At 43.8% G+C, this 27742-nt stretch overlaps 1 protein-coding gene across 1 annotated transcript in view; it reads left to right on the forward strand.

The window, feature by feature from the left end:
* The first annotated feature begins 603 nt into the window (after window positions 1-603).
* Window positions 604-27742, forward strand: part of LOC119464067 (TNF receptor-associated factor 5-like) — a 39076-nt gene continuing 11937 nt past the window's right edge. The window contains exons 1-8 of the mRNA XM_037724888.2: window positions 604-866; window positions 5347-5451; window positions 6275-6433; window positions 8919-8993; window positions 11193-11267; window positions 17266-17358; window positions 21272-21334; window positions 27427-27480. Coding sequence (XP_037580816.1) covers window positions 636-866; window positions 5347-5451; window positions 6275-6433; window positions 8919-8993; window positions 11193-11267; window positions 17266-17358; window positions 21272-21334; window positions 27427-27480 — 855 coding nt within the window. The 5' untranslated portion in view covers window positions 604-635. The remainder of the gene's footprint in view (window positions 867-5346; window positions 5452-6274; window positions 6434-8918; window positions 8994-11192; window positions 11268-17265; window positions 17359-21271; window positions 21335-27426; window positions 27481-27742) is intronic.

Genomic DNA, 27742 nt, shown 5'->3' on the forward strand with positions numbered 1-27742 from the left:
TACGTTCTAAATTCTCTAAGGTTACACCCTAGACGGCGTACTATTCAGATGTGTCTTCAGTTTAATCGATTGTTGTGCACTCTCTAGTCATATTAAGAAAGGGTTTTGCATATTGATGAGGATTTTACTTGTGAGACAATATAAACCTTAAAGGCTGTAATTTTTAGTGCTCCTATATGTTACACCTAAACAAATCAGAAGAGTAAATGGTGTGTCTTGAGTTCTCATAATTCTTGTGTTGTGTCACGAGATCCGAAGAGATGGTTCCCTATGTCTATGATTATCGTTATATGACGAAGTATACAGTAAACCCTGAAGGACGTGATATTAAAGGTGTACACGAGAAGAGTAAATGGTGTGTCTTGGGTTCTCCTAATTATTGTGTTGTGTCACGAGATCTGAAGAGAGGGTTCTCTATACGTCGACGATTATCGTTGTAAGATAAAGTAAACCCTAAAGGGCGTGACTTTGAGGGAGCACGCCATAAACGGTGCCCTGTTCCTAACGGTGCATGCCGTGTCTTTAGCTCTGGCGATTCGTGTCGTACAGTGTGACGTTGGTTGAAGAAGAGGTTAACTTGTACTCGCAGTGGAGGAGGAGGCGCGGAGTAGAAGGAGGAGGCGGAGGAGGCGGGTATGTCGCAGACGGTGCTCCGGGGATTCCCGGGCCTGCCGTGCGAGGTGCGGCTCGAGTTCCAGCTGCCGCTGCCTCGCAACCTGGCGTGCACCCTGTGTCGCGCCGTGTGCCCGGTCATCTACCGCGCCGGCTGCTGCCACGCCTTCTGCGAGCGATGCAAGCAGGAGCTCATGCGCTCCAGGCCCGTGCTCCTATGCCCCGTCGACGGAAACGAGACCTGGACCGAGAAGGTATACGTACCTCACCAGATGGCACGGTGGAACTTCCGCCAAGCTGTTCAAGGAAACAAAAAAATGTCGCAGTTTCGCCCGAAAGGCGAAGCATCAATTGTGATAGCAAATTAGTAGAGAGCTATTCGGAGTAGGGGCAGTAGTTTTATTGGCTGCATAAACTTGGACAGATTCGCTTACTAAGTGAATTAAAAGCGTGGTGTCCACGCGCACAAGCACACATGAATAGATCACACTCGATGACCGCAGCCAACCACTGTCAAAACGCTGGCAGCAAGCGCAGCTAGCCGCCGCAGCGAGCAAAGGTTCGTGCGGTCTATCGCTTCAACGGAAACTGAGCGGCCGAATGCACAGCGCATACAAAGGGCAGAGCCGTGTGGAGATCGCTTGCAAGATACGGCGCGCGCGACAACACCGGCAGCCCGTACCGGCGCAAACATATAATAATTAAAGAACCAAGCGCAAAGCGCAAAGTACATGAACGCATTTGTTGGCAGAGTAGAAGCCGCTCCCCCCTCTCTCCCGCGCTGCCTTCCCTGCTCCTTTCACGTGGGAGATTGCATCACCAGTTCCCCTTGCGCCCGGTTGCAAGACACCCATTTGGTGCCGCAGCAAAGCGTCGCCCCCCCCCCCCCCTTCCTCCTTCCCATACCACCACGGCGTTTCGCGCCACGGAACTCGCGTTTGCGTTCCGCCGGGCATTCGCTCTCCGTGATAGCGCACGTCCCACGCGCACTTTCACTCGCCCATACGGCGCGGCGCCCTTGGTCTTTATACGGAACTTCACGGCGACGGTGACGCCGACGGCAGAAATCTGCTTGAAGTGTCCATATAATTGCTATCGCAATAAAAGAAAGATTTAAGAAACACAGTGCAATATACGATTTTAAGGGCCCATTCACACTTGCGACTAGGCGAGGTCGCGCGAGCAAGTTATTCGCAAAGCGACCAGTCGAAAGTAGTCGCAAATGGTCGCTTTTCTCGAAATGCGACTGTTTCGGACCAGTCGCTCACTGCTCGATTTTTCAGTCGTGCAACCGCAGTCGCAGAACAGCTGAACCAATCAGATGCGAAGGAACAGGACGTCCGTATAAGCTGACACTTATTTTACGTGGCGATGACATTTCAAGCAGACGTGAACGGCATAGCGTGAGACATTTCGGTTTAGCAACTCGTCGGTCGCATTTGTCAGTGTGAACATAGTTCGTCTTGAGTAGCTTTTTGGTCGCCAGTCGCAATCGGTCGCGCGACCTCGCCTAGTCGCAAGTGTGAATGGGCCCTAAGACCTACAGTGTCAGTCGCGAGACCTCGAATGACCGAACAACGTAGGTCTTATAATTGTATCTTGCACGGTGTTCTTTGAATGTTAAGGACGAATGCCTTAGGTGCCTATGTTGGCGGTGCCCTTGCCGGTGACCTTGGCGAAACTGCGCCGTGACGGAAAATGGCCGACGCCGCGAGAAAATGCTCGGATTGACGTCACATTTCTCATGGATGTTCCTGTAAACAAAGTAAATTTAGTGGTCACGAAAAGAAAATTTGCTACATTTTGATCTGCGAGGGAATCGAATCCGGGCCTCCGGGGGGCATGACGAGTATGCTTGCCATGGCTGCCTTTTTTTTTTCTTTATTGGTATTTCACAAACACAAACAAATTATCAGATACACATGTACAAATACACGAGCCACATCTCGGTCAGTGTATGTGGTTTAAAAAGGCATCACAGAAGCCAATTGGTCTATAGTACAGGTAGCCACTCTGGGGGTTCATATTGTGCTCTGAACAAGTCTTGTGGGTATATCGTACTCTCAACAAAATAGTGTCTTGCTGAGTGTGCCTGTATATGAGCCTGCCTGATATTCATTCTTGTCTTCCATATGCTATGTATGCGAAGCAAGATTACCATATCACTGGGCACTTCCTCTGTATCCGCACGTGGAAGAAACCAGATTCCAAAATGGCTTAACTGTAACTCTTTTTAAGAGTTATTTGTCGGACATCCCACAGAAATATGGCATCGTTGAAGTCCAGAGAAATATGCTCTATTGTTTCTGGTTTGTTACAGATTAAACAGTTTACTGACCAAGGTACAAAAAGACCTTTACTTTGTAACCATGGTTTTACAGGGAGAGTGTTGGTATGTATACGAAAAAATTAACTTTGTAACTGAGGGTCTGACCAGCATTTTTTGAGCATGCTTTAGCACATCGCGCTCAGGACCTAGCTTGTAGACAGCTCGATAGACAGGTATTGGTAAGAATAGATGAAGAATATCACAATACAAATGCTTGTTCGTGACAAGTATTCATATGAAAATCTTGCTTTGAGCAAGCGTACAGACGTAACCACTTCAGGCAAATAAGATCTAAGCGGTCCAGCTTCCAAAGAAAAGGATGATACAACAAAATCAGATAGATACTAATCCTGTAATCGTGCTTGGATCACATTTCTCAAGAACACATCAGTTTGATTCTGCACAAAGAAGAATCTGTTCACCAACTGCATGAAGAACAGGTGCGAGAGCCCTATACCCCCATTTTTCACCTTATGAAACAAATTTCACCGGCTTGTGCGCTCCCACTGCGATCACCATATATAAAGGCTGCAAACACTCGGTGCAGTTTTTGAACCGCAGTTCCGGCCATGGCCATCACTTGCAACACGTAGAATACTTTGGCAATTAAAAACATAATACAAGCATAAGATCTTGCAAACACTGAAAAAATTATGGCCACCCCATTTATCGGTACTACTTTTAACGCGTTTATTTTCCTCAGTCCAATATTCCTCAGCATTGCGGTAATAATTTAGCGGAACACCGAGGTACTTTCCCGGGGAAACTTTCCATCTCATATTACAGGACACTTTGGTTGTTCTCTGCCAGTTGCTATGCCAAAATATAAGGCATTTCAGCCAACTGATCACGCTACCCGTTGATGTGCAGAACGTCGTAGCTATTTTGGAAACTTCCTCCACGCTTTTTTCATCACTACAAAACTTGGCTACGTCGTCCGCATACGCTACAACCCGAATTTCGCTGCTCAAAAATGTGTAGCCTCGAATACGAGTTGCAAACAAACATTTGTTTGTTTGTCGAATACGAGTTACCCCGTATACCCCGTACATACCAGAATACCCCGAGAATACCCCGTACATCGCAGGAATGGAACCACCTTCCCTCAAGTATCGTAGCCATCACCGATAACAAACTTTTTCGCGAAACATTAGCTAACATTGTATAATCAGGAGAATTATTGTATTACCAGAACTCACTGCACTGGTTTGTTTGATTTGTCTTTCTTTACTACTCTGTAACCACTCCCCTCTTTAATGCCATATGGCCCTGAGGGTATTTGTAAATAAAATAAATAAATAAATAAACAAAAATGTTCCAGGTAAATCGCAAAAAGAACAGGAGACAAAGCACATCCTTGTTTCACGCTTGACCGCACAGGAATTGAAGCACTTTATTCTTTGTTAATCACTAATTTGGTTGTACAGTCATGATACACCATTTTCACACCTTCAGTAATCACAGATCCAACATTTACATGCTACAGCAGTAAAAAACAAAACTTCATGCACAACTCTATCGAACGCTTTATGTAAGTCTAACTGAATATAATTGAATGAATGTTGTGACGCAATGCATGGTCGTGAAGCCACGGCTGCTCCATGGTTCTGGCTTACTAAAGGTGTGTCTAGTGCCTGCGTGATTGCACACGTCACGTCGCAGGCATCTCGCTGACTAAAGGTGTGGACTAGTGCGCGCACTAACATGCGGCACTTTATGTACTACGTTAAGTGTCCATATGTGACATTAAGGAGGTCGTCTTAGTGCCACACGTGTACTTCCCATAGTGGCTCGTTATGTCTTGCAAGAAGTCTAGCCCTGATTGTATAACTTAATGCATTACAAATATGTCTTACAATGAAGTCTAACCCCGATTGTATAACTTCATGTATTATCAGATGTGCAGCAGGCTTTCGCCTTCTTGTGTTACAAGAGTGTAACACCTGCCGCCATTTTCTTTTTGTGGAACACCTTGGCTAACGTTAGTTGGGACACACGATATACAGTATGTACCACACAAGAAAGGACACCTTAAGAATTAAAAAATAAAACACTGGCGATATTACCCTCATATTCACATAAATTATCTGTAAGATAGCTCAGATTATATGACGTCATGCAGTAATTTATTTATTTATTCGTTGGGCAAATGAAACACAAACAAGTCAGAGTAACTGGAATGCATTCTTTAGTTTGTTTTCGCCATTTCATGTGATGTTGGCGTGCTTTATGCGTCTACGCTTAGTTTGGGCAACGAGTTATTGCTGGCAGGAGCGGTTCTATTTTTTAATACCCCATTCGCATTTCATTTGACCGGAAAAGTACACTGCTCAGGAGAGGTAGACAACATGGGTGCAAAATTGAAACCATTTGTGCAACACAACCTCTATTCTTATGTGGTGCAGATTGTTCCGGATGACACTGTGTGGAATTCATTGAAGGACTTCACGGTGCTGTGCTCACAGAGCCTCCACGGCTGCAGGTTCAGCGATAGTGTTGCGGCATTCAAGGTGGGCCACTTGCATATTTTGATCATGCGGCAAATCATGAGCTTTTGCTAACTCTTTAATAGTTCTTTAGAAAGCTAAAACTGTGGATTTATTAGGATCTAATTTTTGGTTTAGCTAGTTCTGGCTCTGGTCACATACAGGTGCGTATTGTAGCCAGCATGTTGGTGCGGGGCCCTGCAGGGGTATTTTTGCCCAGGATTGCCTTCTCTCAGGATGCGAGTCATAAGCAACTTTCAGGAGCAACCCCGATATAAAAAATCTTCAGGATAAAGAAAGAAAAAGACCCGATGCAACAAAGCATGAATAACGCTTTGCTTAGCAAGATTTAAACTGTTCCAAAGCTTGCCACTTCAACATGGTACTATATTTATTTTTATAAACCAGGACAATAAATAAAGGGGCAACTGAGGGGTTTGAAATATATCTGAAGCGAACTGACAATGAAGCCAGGGAAAGCACAGCAATATTTAACTATTATTTTTAACTGAAATGCAGAAATAAGGAGGGTGAAATGAAAGTGTTCGAAAAGACAGCTTGTCGTGGGTGACATTGTTGGAGAGGTTAAATGCATGCATGGAAGCTTGTCCATGACCAATCACTGTACTGTGATGGTGGCCATGACTTAATACCTATGTCTAATTCTCGAAAAACTAATTTTTGTATAATGTTGTAAATGCCTTTGAAGTATGTCGGTCGTCCTTAACTGGCTGCCTGTGGCTTACTGGAAAGCGTCATGGGCTCAGATTGGCCGGTTAATTCTGTTTGTGCGTGTCTCTTGTCTATAAAAGTTGGTGCGACGATGACCGTGTCCTGTTTCGTGCAGAACCACATCCGCGACTGCCCATACATGAAGAAGCGGTGTCCGCTATGTGAGGAGGATGTGTTGTCCAAGGACCTGTTCAGCCACCTGGGCAGTGTGTGTGCCAAGAGGCCGCTCGCATGCGACCACTGTGGCCTCAACTTCCACAAAGAGCTGCTCAATGTACGTTTGCCGTGCTTTATGCGGCCTTTTCCTATCCTCAGGATGTTTCTTCGGTTCAGCTTAAGTATTGCCATCATCCTATACTGTTCTTCAAGTGCAAGCCTGTGCCTCAAACCAGCCGGGGCTGGTCTTGGCCGCGTACAGAGAGAATTATATATATTTAAATGATGGCTGTAGGTCTATTTCGGAAATGGTTAATAGAAAGGAAGCTGAGTATGACTTACTATGTAAGCTTCACATGCGAAGTTCCATAGCGATTAAGTGCCGCTTTGACGTTAGCCTGTGGTCTAACCTAGTTTTCAAATGACGCTACCTCCTTAGCCGGCATATTTCCCGGAATGTCTCGAGTCTTTCGAATTCCCGCACGAGTTATGTATAGCATGCATAGCATTTCACTTGTGAATATGATTGCGGGTGGTCGCGGTTATTGCGTTGCTCTCACCACTTCCATAATGCGATGATGTCGTCTGCCATGGCATACGCTGTGCTTACCTAGCTTTGTGATAAGGATAGGTGCTCCTTGAGATAACCCTCTGGCAAGAGGGTCGTCTGGACTAGGGTTCGCAGCCAGGAGGTCTTTGCGGCATTTCTGGAGGCAGCACTGTTCCTTTTCAGGAAAGGCCATGAACTTGGATGGTATTGCTCATAAAGTTTATGGACATGAATATGCGGAAAACTATGAAGGAAAAAACAAAAAATCTTAGGAAAGGCTCTCCTATATCTCCGTACGACTCTTCACGAGACCTTTTTGGACTAGCACCTCCAAACTATTAGGGAGTTCCTCCTCCTATCTACCTGCCCTTTCTCACTCAGAGCCAGACACGCCTGCACCATGCTTTGCTCCGTGCCGACCGATATTGTTTCAGAAAAAGCACCCAGCACCCTTAAAAACTGTTGTGGTTTGCCCCATAAATTAGAACAGCAACGTATTAACTAGCACCTGATTTTCACGACACTTTTCAAAAATGCGCATGGGATTCTTGGGGCCTCCTATGTTTTTTCCTTCTTGCAAGCAGAAAACTAGCAAGCAGGTGAATGTTCTGGACAGCCGACTGGTGGCAGTCATCTGTTTCCCTAATTATTTCCATGCTGGAAACTTTCTTTCTACCTATAGTTAACTTGCACCTACTGTGGTTATGCTAAACTACAGCGCTTCTTCTTTGGGTGTGGGTTAGTTATTCTTTAAGGATAGTGTTTATGTGGTGTTTGAACATTTCCTGTTGTTGGGGAAATCTCTTTAACTATCCTTGCCAGGTGCATTCAAAATAATAACTAGTTCGTCGTCCTAGATTTCAATCGGCACTTGTGAAAGGTGCTGGTTACAACAATGTGATATTTTACAAGGGTGTCTACTGTTGTTATGGAAGCGAAACACTTCCTCAATTAGTTATTGTTTGTGATTTAGAGGTTCAATGCTTCCACAATATTTCAGGGATAACCTATTTTTCTGGGTAATTTATTTAGGGCAAATTGGTTTTGCATAAAGGCGAGTGATATTTTAGACAATTTAATATAATAAAAGAAATAAACTAAGTCTATAAATGCATGAAACCCTCAAAAATCAGATGTGTGAAGAGTATGTTTAGGTGTCACAAATTATCTGCAAATAAATGGATGAATATTAGTCATTATAATGGGCAATAGTGTTGCGAGGAGCACAGTGATGCGTTCACGCAGTATCCTTTGAAATAAGATTCATTGAACCTTTCAGCACTTTTCTTTGTCATCTGAAGGTATACATTTCTCAGAGCATACACTTATGAACTTGCCATTTCATGAAAAAATGCCTCGCGCATTTTTGCCACCGGTGTCACTTTCAAGTCTGCAGCAGTGCGAACAACGTGAGATAAAAGTCAACAAAGCAAAGGTCCATTCAGTTATTGCTTTAAGAATCACAAGGCATATTTAATATGTAAAGTAATGCCTGAGTGGTACGTACTATCAACCCAAAGAGTTTACAAACCAAGGGATCTGACAAAAAGCTGAATATCTCCGCAGTCTCAAAATGTAGTCTGGTATTCCCATTTCCAGGCTCTACTGGTATATGTGAATAACACTGTGAACGGTTTTACTGGCTACTTTTAAAGGCTGCTCGGATATTTAGTGTTTTCTGAGATCCCGTGGTCGATAGTACGTACCTCCTCTCAGTTTAAAATAAACACAGAATCATGCCTTCAACTTGTTGCACTAAGAGGCAGTGACAGAATTAAGAGTAAACAAATCTTTCCAAAACCTTTATTTGTCAGTTTCATTGAAGGGATGCGTTGTGTAATACTTTCATATTTTTCCTTTGTTCAGAAACTTTTGTGGCACGTTTCCACTCACAGTTATTTCTCCAAAGTGAAACATCAGTCATTGTACTGTTACGTTCAAAATCCTTTTGCTTTAGAGGTGAAACATGGAAGACCATCAACTTGATATGTATGAATGCTCAGTAGGGAAGAAAATAAACTGTGCCTACACAGTTCAATTTCTTTCTGACCAGGACCACAAGGCGAACTGTCCAGAAAAGCTCGTGATCTGCGAGTACTGCGGTGCTGATGGCTTGCTGCTGGGTGAGGTAGGTTGTCCTTTTATAGAGCATGTTTGAAACATTCAAAGTTGAGCCATACATTAAAATATTTGCTGAAGATCATCAAGAAGTGCTAGGTGTGCCTTAAAAAGCTAACGAACGCATGCTTTCTTTTTTTATTACATCGAGGGGAGGGGGGGGGGGGCATACTTTGGATGTTGTGGTGAGTACTATGGGTACAATGTGTAGAAGTGCCCTTCAGGGATGTGCAGAGATAGTCCTCGCACAGCTCTAGGTTATGGCAAACTGAACTTTGTATTCTTACAAAATTCAAATTCTATAAGTTCACACAATTAGTTGTGGGAAGGCGTAGAGGAAGCAAATCATTTCGCTACATACACGACACACCTTCACAAATTGGCCTTTAGGACCACTGCTTGAAACTAGAAGTTGCTAGATTCTCATATAGCTTAGTACTAATGACATGATTCGCAAAAAAGTATTTCTGCTCATAAAAAATCAATGGCGTTTATTCATAGCAGCGAGACATGGCGACTTCAGTAAAACTGAAAGTGTTATCAACAGCAAGATGACTTGGCTACACGTGGATACAAACATGTAGTACTTCTTTATGGAGGTACTGTGCAGAAAATAAATGCGTGTACAAAACCACGCAGAATTCAATCATGTTACCAGCTCCGGCAAATATAGCTTCTGTAGAAAAATAGCAGGCAGTACACTTTGAACAGCCATCATACTTCATGGTTGCGTCTTGTAGAAGTGGTGTGTGACCTATGGCAGTTAAGGCGGGTCATCGCTATATCAATTAGAAAAATGAGAACCCCACAATGTGGTTTTGTTGTTGATTGAATTGAATTCTGAGGTTTTATGTGCCAAAACCACGATTTGATTATGAGGCACACCGTAGTTGCAAACTCCGGATTAATTTTGACCACCAGGGGATCTTTAAAGGGCCCCAAATGCTTGGGAGATGGGCTTATTTGCATTTCGCCCCATCGAAATTCGGCCGCCGCGGACAGGATTAAATCCCGCGACCTCGTTCTTAGCAGCACAACACCACAGCCGCTAAGTCACCGCGACGGGTAATTTCGTTGTTGATCTACAGGGTGTTGTAGATGGTTCGAACTTCAGGTAACTGCTAAAATTATGAATCCTTTGTTTGACTACCTTAGAAAGTTAGCATTCGTTCTAGAGCTAGTAGCCAAACAATGTTCTAGTAACCAAACAATGTAATTCTTGGTGCGAACGATTTCAAGTACATGCAATACAAATAGGCGTAATATATTCATCTTAAAATTAAAAAAAAGTTTAGCAATATTTTGCAATGTCTGGTACACAGGGCTTCCTGCTTGTGTACGATTTGTGCACGTGAAACTTCCTCTTTTCTATTTTACATTTAATTTTTGTATGTGCAAGATATTTTAAAAAATGTTGATTTTTTTTTTCATGTGGCGAAACATTTAAAATGTGTACAGATGAACACCATTTTTGCAACTGCTACTTAGATTGAGTGAGATGTATGAATGTGTGATGTTACTGTTTTGATTGCCGACTGCATTTTCCTTTCTCTGAGGCATAATAAATTTGGTATCAGGTGTACCCAAGCTGCAGTTCTGTAGGTTTTAGCCTGCAATGATTTGCAAATCATACATTGATATGCTAATTGTAGGTGACTGTTAGAGGGATGCAGATTATATTAGGACTACTATAGGAAGAATGTGCTGCAAGTTGTTCAAATGGCAGCGTATAGAGAGTGAGGCACTGTTGAGAGCGGCAGTGTGAGGAATACCACTATAATTATATATGACGATGTTCATGACCATCTTAACTGTATGTTTGTCATGACAAGCAAATGCTTGACCACTGCCACTACCTTGTTTTACTAGTTTTCCTCAAGGAAATAGAAATCTGAGGTAGAATCCAGAAAGCAGTTTTTTTCGTCAGAACTTTTTATCATTAGCCAACCACCATCACAAATGCTATGGTTGCTGTCATTATTGGCCACACCTGTTCTTGTGAACTGTCCTTTCATAAGGACTATCCTGTGGATACAGACCTTTATGCACTCAATTTGCAAACTATGAACGGTTTAGTTTTCTTGACCTTCTAGGTGTGTGGTGAGATGTGCATAAGAGCGAAACTTCAGCATTAGTTTGTTTTAATAATAATGAATCAATTTTGTGTCCTCTTTTTTTTGCTTGTTTTGTTCGGACGGCGCTATTCTAGATGCCAATGCACTATGAAGAATGTGAGCTGAAGCCATGGTGTTGCACAATGAAGGACTACGGATGCACGTTTGAGGTAAGAAACTTTGGAAGTGATTGAAACCGCGTCCACCACATCACTACATTGCAAAGTGTTGTTCAGGAGCTCACTCGACACACGTCCCACCTCTTCGAGGAGCGATGGGCAACTGACGGTGGTCCGGAGCAGACCACCGTCAGTTGCTATATATATATTTATATATATCTCACAGGGCGGTATTAATGAAGCGTAGGTGTCTTTAGCGGGTATTTGCAAACTGCCGCAGCGCTGCATGCACGTGGTGACTGCCCGAACCAGGGCCAGGTTCTTCTTGCCAAATCGCCATCTTTGCTCATAATCACACCATTCCCTACTGATCCATAACATCACGCCTTGCTCGGAACGCCGCCGACTCAGCATTCACGTGAATGGGGGCGAAATCACGGTGACGGGAGGTTTTAGCCTAGACACATGGACAACTTCAGAGGGCACAGGAGCAGACGATGAGCGATAGTCCCGAGGGGATACTTCGTAGTTTACATCGCCGACCTAGCACACGATCTTGTAAGGCCCTGTGTATCACGGGAGCAGTTTTAATGCGTCAACATTCTTTGACGATTGCTCCAGCAAATTTTGTCTGACAGGCGAAAAGTGCAATCCTTGTATCGGCCCAAAAAGGCGTAATTTGCGAAGTTAGTTCAGGGGCGTACCGGATTTTTTTCGGGGGGGGGGGTTCACCGGCGCGACCGGTGGGGGGCAAGTTCTGATTGCCTCTACGTCACGTATCGTAATAAATATCGTAGTTTAAGCAGACTCTATACATGTATATCAAAGACATGGGACCCCCCCCCCCCCCTCGTGGTGCGTGTGCTTGTGAAGAATTAAGTAAAAAGTAAAGTAAGCTTAAAATACAGTAAGTAAGACAAGGAACACCAGTCTTCGAAAACGCATCATTGCGAAACCCTCCCGATTGGAGAAGACAAATTGTTAATCGTTAAGCGTAGATGGCGTCGTCCTCGTCGGGGCGAACTGCGTTTCACAAGTCAAGGACGGCTATACGCGTGAAAATGCACGTGTGACCCGGCCATACCTACTCCCATAGCAATAGCTTGTTCGCTGTGTCTTTGCACTAGAAAACTTAAATACGCGCAAAAACGTGTAAGGCTTTTTTTTTAGAAGCTTTCGTCGCCCTGCTCCCTCATACGAGAGGGTTGCATTTTCTGCGGCAAGTGCAGGCCGCTGTGTCTTCCGCTGTGTGCGAGCGTGCAGCCGTCATTTGCCTTTACGTCAACAGATTCAGAATTGTACAGAATATTTCACCACACAGCATAGATATGGCATGTGTACGCATTTTAAGTAGTGCGTGCAACTCATTCCTGCTTCACTTACGCCGGTGCAAACAGGAAGTGGCCTTGTACCTCACAGAATCTCGACTGATTGGTGTACTAGTGATGCAAGAATGAACTCCGGTCTTGTTCTGTGCATAGTGCACATAATCAATTTCTCAGGACGCGTGAACTCCGACGAGAACTGTCAGCGCCTGCAACAAGAGTTTACTTACGCTGTACTGCGCACAGCAGTAATTCATGCTTGTCGGCTGTTTGTTTCGTGCATTCTGTTGAGAGTTGGTGGAATGGACCTTTTTCATGGGCGCCTTCTGCGCATGCGCACCGGAAGTACCTATTGCTGGTTTGGGATTCCACAACAGCCACTACCAGCCTTATGTAGGAGCGCAATCACAAACAAGAGACGTGTCTCGCGCAGACTAAAGATCCTGCGCGAGCGTGGCCTAACCGGCACCTGAAGGGAAGCGGCGGAAATCTATACCGGATATTTCGACCACCTGGGGTCCTTAACGTGCACCTAAATCTAAGTAAACGGGCGTCGAGCGTTTTCGCCATCATCTAAAATGCGGCTGCCGCATTTGTTGCTTCATTTGTTGCGCATTTGTTGCTTCACAATGCGGCCGCCACATTCTCGCCCAAAACTTCACAGAGTGTCAACAAACACCGTGACAGTTTTTTCCATATGCGGACATGATTAGCTGTAAATTACCAACCCAAACGGAAGCGCCCAGGAATGAAATTGTCATAGTAGCACCGGTTTCATCAATTATGTCAGCGCGAAGCGACGAGAACAAAGGGTGGGTAAGTGGGGGGGAGGGTTGCGGAAAAAATTTCGGGGGGGGGATGAACCCCCCCTATAATAGTGTAATGTAGATGATTGGTAGCTTTATAAAAGACAAGGAACAATTGAAACAAACAAAATTCGGCAGATACCCTTAGGACTGCTTACGTGTGGGAATGTGAAAGTAATATACCGTTTGTAGATCTCGGAGAATTATGAACGCGGTCATTTTATACACTCATGACATGGCGCCAACTCCTCCCCAATGGCTGTGCCGTCACGTGCCCAATGACGCACGCACTAGCCCACACATTTACTCAGCCAGACGGCTGCGAAATGGCGTGTGCAAGGACACAAAGATGCCGTGGCGTCTTTATAATAACATATAAAGAAAAAAAAAGACGCCGTGGCGTCGGGGAAGCGCACAAACGGGTGTGTGTCCAGAGAAGCCTGTTGTGCATAAGTAGACATGCACAAGCTAGGAAAAGCAAGTAAGCAAAAGCGAAGTAACAGCCGAGGCAATAATGCTTACGCATGAGTAGACAATCCTCAGAACTTCCGCAGCATTTCTCAGACAGACTGATGCGGTGGCATGGTGTCCATAGAAGAACTAGAGACCCAGGGGGAAATGAGGTGGCGGCTGTTGTACCTCGTTTTCTGTGCAGCCTGTGAGGCAGGGAGCCGTGTGCGAGCAATTTGGCGAGCTGTATGAGCCCGGGCGAAGATGTCGTGGTCATATTCAGTTGGAATGTTCGTTGTGGGTGGAAGGAGTGCATCAAGGGCAAAGTTGGTTGGAGGCCGAAGCGCAGATAAAATGGAGAAAAACCAGCGGTCTCGTGACAGGACAAATTATGTGCAAAGGCTATGTAGGGTAACGTGTACTCCCAGTCACTGTGGTCTGGAAAAGTGCACATAGATAGCGTATCCGTCAATGTCTTGTTGACCTGTTTAGTTGGTCCGTTGGTCTGCGGGTGATATGTGGTTGATAGCTTGTGCTCGGCAGAACAGGAACACAGAAGATCAACAACGCGGGATAAGAAGGTGCGGCTGCGATCAGTGAGGCCTCGGTGCACCGTGACTACTCCGTAACAATATATATATATATATATGTATATGTATGTATATACTCCCCATCTATTCTCTACCTCTACCACATGACCGACTCGCCACACTCCACATAAATGCACTTCATCCCATTTTGACACTCCTAATACTGACGCACTAGAAACTTTGTTTTATTGGGCTCCAACACCATCACACATGCATGTAGTTTCAGAGAAAAGAAGCCGTGCGATGGTGTGTATTCTTTCTGTTTGCACCCTAGTCGTTGAGTCAATGTTGTGCATAATTGGATAAATGCACATGAATTAGGTTTGCGCTTTCACTACTTATGCATCATACTTAGATACTTAGTATCACTACTAATGATAAGTGCAAAGTTGAAAGCTAACACGTTAAATGTCAGAAAAGTAAGTTTGAATGCTATTTAGATCATTTGGTCCACAGAAATAATTATACAGTGGAAGGAGATTGGTAGCTGTGTATTGTGATTGTTCAGTTATTTTGCACCACTTTTAATTGTTAAGCAATGATGTTGTAGTCATACAAAAGCTTATCTCAGCTGCACTCATGATATGATCATAAGCTTGACTTAAACGGGTATTACACCACATTTTCTTCAAATCTATTTCACTGGAAAGAGTGCGATGGCTTTCAATAAATAAATTACCAAATAGATATATTAAACGTACCTAACAATAACAGAGATATAAAGAGTGCCATGTTTGCTCGCTCCATTACCCCTCAAATTAACGTTCCCTCTTAGCTGTTGCGGGACTGATACAAATGCCCGCCTATTGCTCTTTGCTTCATTTTTCTTCTTCATGCGGTGCACATATGTTAACTCTTCATTGTTGGCGTCTGGGAAAGGTGCCCAGGAGTATTGAAGGAGCGTTGACAAGACGGGCACGATGGCATTAACAACAACTGATTTCCCAGTTGATTTAAGAGTGGAGGGGTACGTGTGAAAGTGTCCGCAAGCTCTCACTTGGGAGTAACTTACACTCATAAACAATCACCCAATGGCTGGCGTCTGTTGTACTTAGATACTTAGTATCGCTACTAATGATAAGTGCAAAGTTGAAAGCTAACACGTTAAATGCCAGAAAAGTAAGTTTGAATGCTATTTAGAAAATTTTAGGCTACAGAAATAATTACACAGTGGAAGGATATTGGTAGCAGTGCCACGTGATTGACCGTGGCAAAACAAAGTTGGCCGCAGAAATCGCAGGAGAGAGTGGGAAATATATTGTGCGAGATTGTGGAAATATGAGTCCACCGCCGCATGCGGCGGTGGACTCATATTTGGCTCGCATGTTCAAGGCAGCATTGTCCACAGATTGCAAGGTGTCATCATCCCATTTTGGTTATGCCGTCGTCGTGATAATGTTGCCATTATTCCAGAACCATCATGCCATTGTTGCCACTGCGTCGTCATCATAAAGTAGTCGTGATGCCGCTGTGGTCGTTTCATCGTCGTCATTCCAGTGACTTGACCCTGTTGTCGTCATACCGTCATCATCATTCCAGCGTCGTCCTCCCATTGGCGTGACGCAGTCGTCGTCGTCGTTCCAGCATCGTCAGGCCGTTGCCGTCGTAACGTCATTATTCTTTCTTCGTCATTTCATTGTCATTTTGTCGTCAGGCAGTCGTCATTACGTCGTTATCATTCTAGTGTCATCATTCCTTCGTTGTCACGCATGGGATCGGCATGTTTGAGCGTTACACTAGGATTATTCTTTGGCATAAACATAAACATTGCACATTGCATGTGGCAAATCAGAGGCTGAATTCACAAAGCTTTTTGTTTGTGAGTGCTCTTTGTCATTGGCCAGCCACCGTCTCTAAAATGTGTCCAGCATTGCCATTGGCTGGCATCATATTTCTTATGAATACTTTTAGCGTAAGAACGTTTTTGTGAATTCAGGTCTAGTTATATGGAATCCCGCTAGGTGGAGGAACGTTCATAAGGGGAAAATTGTCATCCCCCGACTGAAGCACGAAGCTGCAAAAGAAACCCATGCGGGTTGCTCAGAAAGAACGCTTCACAGTTGAAAAAGAAATTTGTCCTGTTCATGAGATCGAACTCGGCACCAACGCCTTTCTGGGGCAGTCGCTCTATCTGAGCTAATCAGGAGGCTAGCAGATATCTTCGACAACTCGAAGAAAAGGGATACTGAAAATGGCGGATCATTTCTGGGAAAGGCTGCAAGGTTGAGGAAAACTCATGAAAGGAAAAATTGTCAAGCTACAAAGGAAGCCCATGCAGGTTTCTCATAAAGATAGCTTCGCAGCTGAAGGTAAATTTGACCTTGCCCCGAGGAGCAACCCGGAAAGGCGTTGGTCCCGGGTTCACTCTCCGAAGTTCACTTCAAGTTCACTCTGCAGGCCTCTGCAGAGGCCGGCAGCGTTCACTGCACGAACACTGTGACACCTCTTACGCCCCTACTTGAGCGTACACAGTGACGGTGAAGATAGAACAGTGTTCACAGCTGTACTGGAGTAACATCTGATGAAGATGCGGCGGAAAATATCTTGCAGTGCTTCGGTGGTGTGCAGCGATCTTTTCCACCGGCTTATCTAGTAGTAAATAACAGTACATCGCAACTTTTCTGGTGGCCAATGTCGGCTGTGAGGGCGGACAAGCGTTATAGCAAAATAATTAATATAACGAAGTAAGTGCGAGGGTTTTACGGTATGGAAGCAACCTGGCATAGAATGTATGACTGAAATGAATGAAGTGTGAATTTTGAGCTGCTAGTAATTGTTGCAGTGCGTGCAGCATCCATCTCACATTTGTGTCAACAAATGTCACAGGGAATCCTTTTCGTATCTAAATACTTGTCACTGTGCTTGTGAATTTTCACAGGGCCCCAGAAAAAGTCTATTGGAGCACCTGACTTTTGAGGATCATATCCACATCATCGTGACCCACTTCAAGGAGCTTTCTGTGGTTAATAAGGTGGGTTTATCATTGGTTTTTATTCTCAAACTTTATTCCTTGCCTGTAAACAATCACGAAATACGGAAGCTTTGCTGTACATAACCATGGCATTATCCATGCCAGCCTACAGGCCACTCTTTTTCGTCTGGCCATGGGATTAGCACTGCATTACATGAAACAAAAACAAAAAAGAAAGATAGTAGTAGTAGCCAGTTAATGCATTTTATGATCAAACGCGGATAGGGAAGGCCATGGACATCGTAACTGTTCCAAATTTTAGTGGACACTTGAACTCTTCTACAGCCGTGCAAAAGAAACAGGGTAACAGAATAAAGAAAGGGGAGGAAAAATGTCACAATAAAAGTAGTTGTAAAGAAAATAACACAGGAGAGAAGTAAAAATAGAAGGGCATAAAATAAAGTCAAGAAGCTTGTAGAGCTACGACGTTTGGCTAACACAGTCACCGAAGTGTATTGTAATGACGTCCGTAAGAAGTTTCCAAAGAAATCAAAAGCTCAGAACGATGCGATGGGTGTCGTCTACCTCTGCGGCACATTGGTTCCCCCAGAGATGGATAGAGTGCTATACAAAGGCCCCAAGTTCAGTTTGGTGCCAAGCGTTACTGGTCCTCAACTGCTTGCCACTGTGCGTCGAATTGCGAAAAAGGTCCATACAAATGAAAAAAAAAGAGCCTTATCTGAAGGAGTTGACTGCTTGTCGAAGCTGGATACAAGAAGTTCTGGACCTAGAGAGAGAATATTGCAGACCATTGTAGAGTGCTTCATGAGCAACCACCTTAGCCTGGTGCAGTCCGACAACAAAGACAACATCGTTCTCCTCACCAATGGTCTGTGCACAGAAAAAGTCGTTCAAGCTATTGAGAAGAATTTCAGGCCGGTAAAAGTGCTGCAAAGAAGAGCAAAACCACAAGCGATCAAACCTCTAAAGCAGCTAAACCTCAATGTGCTGGCCAAAGGAGTGGTAGATTGTAAGGAAGATGTTTTTTGTGTCTTTTTTGCTGTGAAGACACATGAACCGGAGGTTCCTTTTAGGGCTACTGTGACAGAATTAAGGCGGCTCATGGCAAAAGGTGGTGAGCAGTTTCGTGCAGAGTGCTTTGAAAAGCCTGGTGACGACAGACCCTTTTTGGTGTTCAGTGCTCTATGGACGTTGTCGTAGTGGTGGAACCCATTGAGCGTTGCGCCAATGTCACATTGTCGATTGACATTGAGGACCATTTTATTCTATCCCGACAGGTGAACTACTTTTAGCAGTTTGTGAACTAATTTAACAAGAAGGAGTGGTCACGTATATTAACTCTTGTTACAGTCGATTCCTTTATTCTCTTTCCTTCTATCTGGACAACACTGTGGTTTCATTTTATGTCTCGCTTTGTGTTCAAAGAAAAGGAATTTGTATAGGCTCAAGTGTATCTCCTGTGCTTCGCCAGATATTTTTATAAAAACTTGACAACATGGTTAATAGCATGTTACAGAATGAAAGGATTGCACGCGTTTTTTGGTATGTTGACGATTTTCTTGTACTTTTGAATCTTAAAAAAAATGTCAACAATTGACTCGTTTGCTGAAGACATTTTAATGACTTTTGGATCATGTTCTCAGGATTTCAGGTTCACATACGAACTTCGCCAAGATCACTTGATACGGTTTCACTCGATACATTCCAGGCCTATTGGTAAATTTTAATACAAAGGACCATATCTGTTGGCATTACGCACTGAGAACAACAAAAGCGTACCTTTCTTTCGAATCTTGCCACTCAAAACATGTGAACAGAGGTATTGTTTCTTTGTGCCTCAGGAATGTTTAAAGAAAAGTTTTGCCCATTCCATGCAGCTTAGTTTCCATCAACAAGTAGCCAGGCTAATGTCCGCCGGGTACCCAGTGTCTGATGGTCATGGTTGTAAACCGCGTTTAGTACGATGAAGAAAAAAAAGACAGGTATAGAGCGAATGATGCATCCATTGTCCCGAAAGCGTTCAACTCAACGGTGATGCCATATATGCATGGCATTTCCATTTCTCACAGCCTCAAGAAGGTGACCGCAAGTAATGGCGTAAGACTTGTGCTATCTGCGGTGTGAAATCATTCCAGGTTTTGCAAGCCCATAACAGCAAGCAAAATGGGCCCTTGCAGCATCTGTGGAAAGAAACAAGCCAACATGTACACAAAATGTGCGGTCTCGGTCGTGTACCGAATATCTTTGTCATGTGGCCGAGTCTACATCGGTTAGGCCGGCTGATGTATAAATGACAAGCTGCACGAACAACATATTCTACTCCCCACAGGCATTGGTGGCAACTTACCTTTGCACTGCAAGAGCTGTGGCTGCACGACAGACCTACGAAACCAGTAGGTTATATTAGCAAAGGAAAGAATAAGAATGAACAGAAAATTTGTGAAACGTTTGAAATCAAGAAACATGGCAAAATTTTATGCGGGAATGATCCTTCAGTACTGCTCACAGATAAAGAGGTCGCGTTTTTAGGTTGTTGGCCCAAGTTGTCCTAAATCACTGAAATACTTGACCAGCTTACTATGCCTGTTTGTTTGCTTCGTTATGGGTCAGGTTGCTGAAGTTTACGCATGCATTGTGGGTTCGTTTTTAGGACTGCCATTTTTATTAAGCTTTCAGTTTTAAGTCCAGCGCTTGTCCTGTGTTGCTCTTTATCTTCGTGTTTTTCAGCTAGGAACTCTTTCACCAAATAATATGAACCAACTCGCCCAGCAAACAACGTTACTTAATAAATATACATAAAGACACACAAAAAATCACTGTGACAAAACAAACAAGATAGTCTGGTAAATAAGTAAACAAATACACAGCCCTGTTGCCCATGAAAAATAAGCACTCATGCCCATCATAGATCGGAAATACACATTTTAAAGATGATATACGCAACTGTAACCGCTTTAGTGAACATTGTGTAATTTTTGTAATTTCTGCGGTACTACAGTGGCTGCATAATGATATTAAGCATGGTTTTAGCGTCTGGTGTCAGATCACGCATTCTTCTTAAAGGCAAGCTGGAATTTTCATTAGACTGCAAGGAAGCACAAGTTGATTGCTTGGGGGCTCTGATGGTGGGGCTCCTCCGCCAAAATTTACGAAGGAGATGGGGCCAGGCCGCCCCAGCACCTGCTGACGTTAGCCATTTCTTCAGAGCAAAATGAACCTATGCAAATAACAATGGGCTATGCAAGAACTGTAGTGCTGGGTATGCATTAATAAGTTAGCATTTCAAATTAGCTTATTTGTTATTCACTTTGCCTTCCACACTCTTACACAAACACACATACGCACGCACGCCCACCCACACGCACACACACACATGCTTACATACGTGCATATCTACATATTTACATATGCACATACATAATACTTTTATAAATACGTAGGAGCAGCCCATGTATGCATGCAAGCTCCACGCCCCTTCTTGTGATTACAGGGGTATTTCAAGCACTGTCCACAGTATTTACAAAATGTCGTAAACACGAGATAATCTATCTCGATAGATATACTTTCTTGGGACAGTGTTAACGAAAACTTTTTACTATAGCAGAACATGTTCTGCAATGTTTAAATATTCTGGAAATGTGCTACTTTTTTGTGACATAGTTGATTAGAACGTTTTACTATAGCAGAAATTGTTCTTGAGCTTTTAAATACTCTGGACAATATTTCAATAAATTATAATAAAATATGTTCTCTCATCATGTACCTCATCTTCTATAACAAGTGATCGACGTCAGAGAGGTCTCGAATTGGATGAACTGAGATATGATTTGTCACTGTAAACACAAATACAATGCTTGTAAGCTTCAGTTTTAGTTATATTATTAGTTAAGTCAGTGTCAGTCGAAGAGCTACATTGGTGCTTTATTATGTTTACTTTTTTACATTTCTACAGGAACAGCAAGACGAGATTGGACATCTAAACGTGCAGCTAGATGCACTCACGAAGGCTGTGAAGGTAAGCATTTACCTAACGTAGTTGCTGATGTCCCTTTAGTGGATTCGATTGACGAAGTTTCACGCAACAGACATGAATTTTCGATTGCCTCAAAATGCTCGAGTTGAGCCATTGCATAAATTGATTGTATAAATTGAGTAATAGGAAAGTTAAATAGCATGAACAATGCAAGCCTGAAATGTGGTAAGTATATATTGCCTCCAAGAAAGGTGCAGTATCTGTATTCAAGAAAATAGGATATATCAAAAACTCGCATTTGTTCACATCTACACCACGCCATCAACGCCAATCACTTTTGTTTAATTGCATATGTCAACAGTGTCATGTACTTTTGTTTGATTGCCATAATTGTGCTCACATATTTTCAAACTGAGGTCTAGGATTTCTTTCAATTTGAAGAGAGAAAGAGTAAAATTAGTCAAGAAGAAACAGGCCAAGCTAGACACAGTAAGGGTAAAAGCAGACGAATTCAGGCTGGCGCTCGCAAACAAATATGCAGCTTTAGAACAGAAAGATGAAGATAACATGGAAGTAATGAATGATACTGTAACTAGGTTGATTTCAGAAGCAGCAATCAGAGTGGGAAGTAAGGACCTAATGAAGAAATGACAAAGCATGAAAGTGTCTAACTCAAAAGATCAGATAGAATTCGCTGAACTGTCAAAACTGATCAACAAGAAGAAAGTAAGGGATATTCGAAATTATAAGGTTGGAAAGATTGAGGAAGCAGTAAATAATGGCCGCAGGATGAGAGCCATTGTAAAATATTGGATCACATCCATGTCATCACTCAGGTAATTGAGAAATCTGCGGAGTACAATCAATCTCTCTATATTGCTTTCATAGATTATGAAAATAAGTTTATTTCAGTAGAGATACCACCAGTCATGAGGCAGTGCGTAATTAAGGAGTACAGGATGTATACGTAAATGTCTTGGGAAATATCTACAAAGATTGTGCAGCCACATTGGTTCTCCGCAAGAAAAGTAGAAAGTTACCTATCAAGAAAGGGGTCAGGCAAGGAGACACAATCTCTCCAATGTTATTCACTGCATGCTTAGATAAAGTATTCAAGCTATTAGACTGGGAAGGCCTAGGAGTGAGGCTAAACGGTGAATACCTCAGCAATCTTCGGTTTGCAGATGACATTGTCCTGTTCAGCAACACTGGGGACGAATTACCACAAATGACTGAGGTCCTTAACCGTGAAAGTGTAAGAGTGGGACTGAAAAATAATAGGCAGAAGACAAAGATAATGCTCAATAGCATGGAAAGAAAACAAGAATTCAGGGTTGCCAGTCAGCCTCTAGAGTCTGTAAAGGAGTACATTTATCTAGGTCAGTTATTCAAAGGGGAACCTGATCATGAGAAGGACATTTACAGAAGAATGAAAATGGGTTGGAGTGCATATCGCAGGCATTATCAAATCATGACTGGGAGCTTACCACTGTCGTTGAAAAGAAAATTGTACAATCCTTCTACTCTACCAGTGCTAACATATGGGGCAGAAACTTGGAGGTCGACAAAGAAGCACAAGAACAAGTTAAAGAATGCGCAGAGAACAGTGGAACGAAAATTGTTAGGCATAATGTTAAGACAGGAAGCGAGTGGTGTGGATCAGAGAACAAACGGGGATAGCCGATATTCTAGTTGACATTAAGAGAAAAAAATGGAGCTGTGCAGGGCATGTAATGCGAAGGGTAGAAAACCGGTGGACCACTATAGTTACAGAATGCATGCCAAGGGAAGGGAAGCACAGTCGAGGACGGCATAAAACTAGATGGGGTGATAAAATTAGAAACTTTGTGGGCGCAACTTGGAATCAGCCAGTGCAAGACAGGGGTAATTGGAGATCGCAGGAAAAGACCTTCATCTATCTATCTATCTATCTATCTATCTATCTATCTATCTATCTATCTATCTATCTATCTATCTATCTATCTATCTATCTATCTATCTATCTATCTATCTATCTATCTATCTATCTATCTATCTATCTATCTATCTATCTATCTATCTATCTATCTATCTATCTATCTATCTATCTATCTATCTATCTATCTATCTATCTATCTATCTATCTATCTCAGTGACCCAAGTTGTCTATTAGCTTGGACCACTACGTGTGTGCTCATGGGCCTGATGCTGTCAGGGTCGTTGCATTAGTCGTCATTTGACCCCAGTCATGCTGTCATCGTCACGCTATCGTCGTCAAGCTGTCACGTCATGCTCGTAATTTTAGAAATGTTACCCCGGTGTTGTCATGCCGTCGTCGTCACTTCGTCGTTCCATTGACGCCATTCCTTCTTCGTCATTCCATTGAAATCATGCTGCTGTTATTCAATCGCAATTAAGCCGGCGTTGTCATGCCATCGTTGTCATTGCGTCGTCCTCATGCATTCGTTGTCATACCGTACGTCGTGATGCTGTCATGGTCGTCCCATCGCCATCATTCCAGTTTCTTCATCGGATTCTAGTCATACCATTGTTGTCACGCCATTGTAGTCATACCGCCTTTGTCGTTTTATCGACCTCATTCCTTCTTTGTCATTCTATCGTCATCACTACGTGGTCGTCATTCATTCGCTGCCATGGCCGACCCTGGCGAGCGAGTGCCACAACAACATGGGTCCATCCTGGATGGTGTACATGTTGCATATAGCCGAAGCAATAGACATCTCAAAATAACCACTACAGATTCTAAATGAATACATAGAATCAAACGCCTCTGCAACTAACACCTCTACTTCAATATGCCCTGCTTAATGAAGGATTGATTAAGTCTCGGCTGAATTCCTTTCTGTCAGATGTACTGCGAATGCCTCTACAAGAATAGCCATCACAACAAATTTACCTGTAGAACGAAGAAACTTAAGCGTTCCCGAAGGCCGATTTGTTGCTTTACAACTGAACACCACGTAGCTGTGCCATCACTGAACTGCGCAGATGTCACCAAGGTGTGCTAGCACTAAATGAATCACTAGGGACGCACTTGAAGAGAGTGCCGACGTCAGAAGTAGCCCTGCTTCATTGCTTCAGGAATGGGTCAACTTGTAAACTGCTTGTTGATGCGAATCAGCAGGTACCACGGCTGACGAATACGTCGAAGGTCGTTATGTTGTGACGTAATTGTAACTGACGTTTGACGATGTGCTGAAAGCCATGTATGGTGGGCAGTAGCGAATGTCAATCAAGGCATCAGTCATGAAGGTCCTGTAAACGAACAAAGGATTTTCAAGGCAAGGGGGGTGATAGTGCAACTCGACAATCTGCCGCTTTACTTAGTGTACCTTATGCATTTTTTCGCGAACCATGCTCTGAACCTTGGTGCATTAAGGTTGACTGCAGTCGCACATTCTGCCAGATAAACTATGCACACACAAAGCAGTGACTTATTTCACCAAGTCTCTGTTGAATTCACATTAAATAAAAGCTTTTCTTTTATTGAACGCGCTTAGCCTTCTCTAGTGAGAGCGGCACGGCGTGCGACCTTTACAATGAAGTGACTTGTATAACGAAGAATTTTGGAGGTTGTTATAAAGGCACTTCGTTATAAAGGTGCTTGACTGTATTCAGCAATATGGTGTTTCACTGCATTGCTCGATTGGTAAAATGATTAGCACCGACATTAATCTTGAGTTGGGTTCTGCGAGCGAGCGACATAAGTTTATTTGAAATCCGGTGATTGGGAGGCCCGGGCCTGGGGCTGCCTAGATGGCCATGGGGAGCTGTTGCTCCCACACGGCATCCATGGCTCGCTGGACGGCCCAAAGTTGGTCTTGGAGTTCTGAGCTGAGCAGCGTGGCCGACCACCGTGCCCGTAGAATTTCTGGGGAGACTGCCATTTTTTCTTAATACAGTAAAAGCTCGATGATACGAATCTCACGGGGTCACGAAAAATATTCGTATTAGCCGAAATTCGTATCATCGAAACACAATTAAAACTACTGTCGAATCTCGATAATTCGAACTCGAAGGGTCCCGAAAATTTGTTCGAATTAAAAGGACGTATTTTTGAAGTATTCGTGCACCATAGCACGATACACGAACGGTGCGAGTCGTGAAATATCGCGGCGCGCAAGCGCATAGCAAGCGCGGGCCACGAAACTGCCCACGCCGGCTAACGGTCGCTTCCCGATAACGACAGAAAACGAAGCTTCCGGGAGCGAGCGGGCGGCGCCGGCACACGGGTATGCGCGGAGACCGTCGAAGGTGAGGGAGGAGGGCGGCAGGGAAGCGGATATGGCCGCGTCAACTCCGCCGCTTCGGTGGCTCCCCTCGCCCTCCCTCTCAACTCCCTCGTAGCTCTCTCACCTTCGACTCCGTGCGCACATCTCCGTGCGCGCCCGCCGCCGTGCTGGCGCCAGCTTATTTTAGTCGCCCCCTGAAGTTTCGTTTTCTGCCGTTATCGGGAAGCGAGCGTTTGCGGGCGTGGCAGTTTCGTTGGCCCGACTGTGCCTCCGCCGCTGCTTCCCTCTGCGCTGCTGCCGCAGCGTGCAAGGTCAACATGTGACTAGAAAATAGCGGAGAAGGGTTCACTGCCATTTTATCCGCGTGGCTGAGACGAGACGTCGGCACTAGTGTGTGCTAGAATACGGTTGTCTAGAACACTCTAGTCGGCACGTACACGCTTGTTCCGGCGCGATGCAGAAACGGCGACCTTGCAATTTGAGAGAGGGGGAAATTTCCGCCGCGGGTTCGGGTTCTTTCCCCCCCGTTCCCTCGCGCGCGGCATTGAGGGGTCTCTCCTGAGCTTTTGCTCTATGGCGGTGTCGGAGCAATGCCGGTCGGAGGCGCCGCCGCGTTATTTGGCGCGCTGCTAAGAGCATTGTCGGTACGCGGTATGTTCGAAGTAAGCGTGTTCGAATTAACGAGATTCGACTGTAGCTAAATTAAAGAGTCAGAGGTGAACTCACTCAGGCACATGTACGTAAAAAGCATTTATTTCTTGAAGCGCCACCGCTTCAAACTCTTCGCGCCCAGTCGCGGAGTCCGCGCTGTCCGGCGCCGCGCCTCCGCACCAAAAGAGAAGGAGAGAAAGCGCGTGACTGCGCGCTGTTCTCTTTCGCGGCCGTCGGTGGGGCGGCGTTTATTCGTATCAACCGACGCAGGCTGAAAATCGATTCGTAACAACCGTTCTCTAGCACGTTGCAAAGTAATGGGGCTCGGCCGGGACCACAGAAAAATTCGTATCATCCGGAAATTTGTATTAGCCGTGATCGTATCATCGAGATTTTACTGTATATTTTACATCTCCACAACATGTGTTGAAGGTTGGCTCTAGCAGACTTGCATAGCTTGCATATATTGCTGGCGTAGCTTATATATATAGCGTAGATATATATATATAGCATAGATATATGCAGCTTGCATAGCTGCATATATCTCGGGGTCGAAAGTCTGTAACTGCACGGGACTCACATAGGTTCTGCGGGGATTTTTATTATATTCGCACCTTGTTCTAACAAGTTGCATTCAATGCAAAAATCCCTTCGTTATACTAGATGTTTGCTATAAACACGTATTTGCTACTTGCATATATTAGCGAAAAATATTCCAGACGCTTTGTTACATCGAGTAATTCTTTATATCTATGTTCATTATATTGAGGTCGCACTTAATTTGTGCCGGTGCTTTAATAGCTTTGGCCAACATTTGTCGCTTGTAGGTAATTTATGGACGTGGCTGAATATTTTTCTAAGTGGATTGTATTAAGACAGTGTTTATAGTATTGTTCGAATAAAAAAGCACGTTGTTTTGAATATATATATATATATATAAGAAGTCAGATGTGTTCTTGGATCGAGTAATGTCAGCTAATTGAATGATAAGATGCGCTAAACGAAAACATTTTATTTTTCTGACGTTTCGGCCGGGAACTGGCCTTCATCGGGGAATCAAGGGTCCCTGGTCCAGTTCTGATGAAGTCCGGACCACGGCCGAAACATCAGAAAAAAAATGTTTTCTGTTCGTGCGTCCTTTCAAGCACCTATATATATATATATGCGTGCTGCAGGCGTGATACATTTTATTTCAAATACTGCATTAATCCAGACACCGCAAAAATTACTTGCCATTATTTGATATTTCAGGAAGGGAATCGGAGAGTGTCTACAACACTTCAAACCATAAGCAGAGCACTGCATGTGAGTATTTCTATCTCAAACTTTGGTTCTGCAGGAGTGTCGAATGAGAAATAAATGCGGTTCAAATGCAGTGTATGAGAGCTGCAGTGGATGGCAAAAAATTAAATAGGCCCATGGATTTATAGTGCTGCGCTTTTCGTTTGCATTCTCCTAAGTGACATTCAAACCCTTTAAAATATATTTCGAAGAGTCACCAGGAGGTGAGGCAGATGTCTCTGTATGAATATTTATTACTATTGTAATGTATTACTATTGTATTCGT

This window comes from Dermacentor silvarum, chromosome 9 (assembly GCF_013339745.2).
Source record: "Dermacentor silvarum isolate Dsil-2018 chromosome 9, BIME_Dsil_1.4, whole genome shotgun sequence".
Classification (NCBI taxonomy): Eukaryota; Metazoa; Arthropoda; class Arachnida; order Ixodida; family Ixodidae; genus Dermacentor; species Dermacentor silvarum.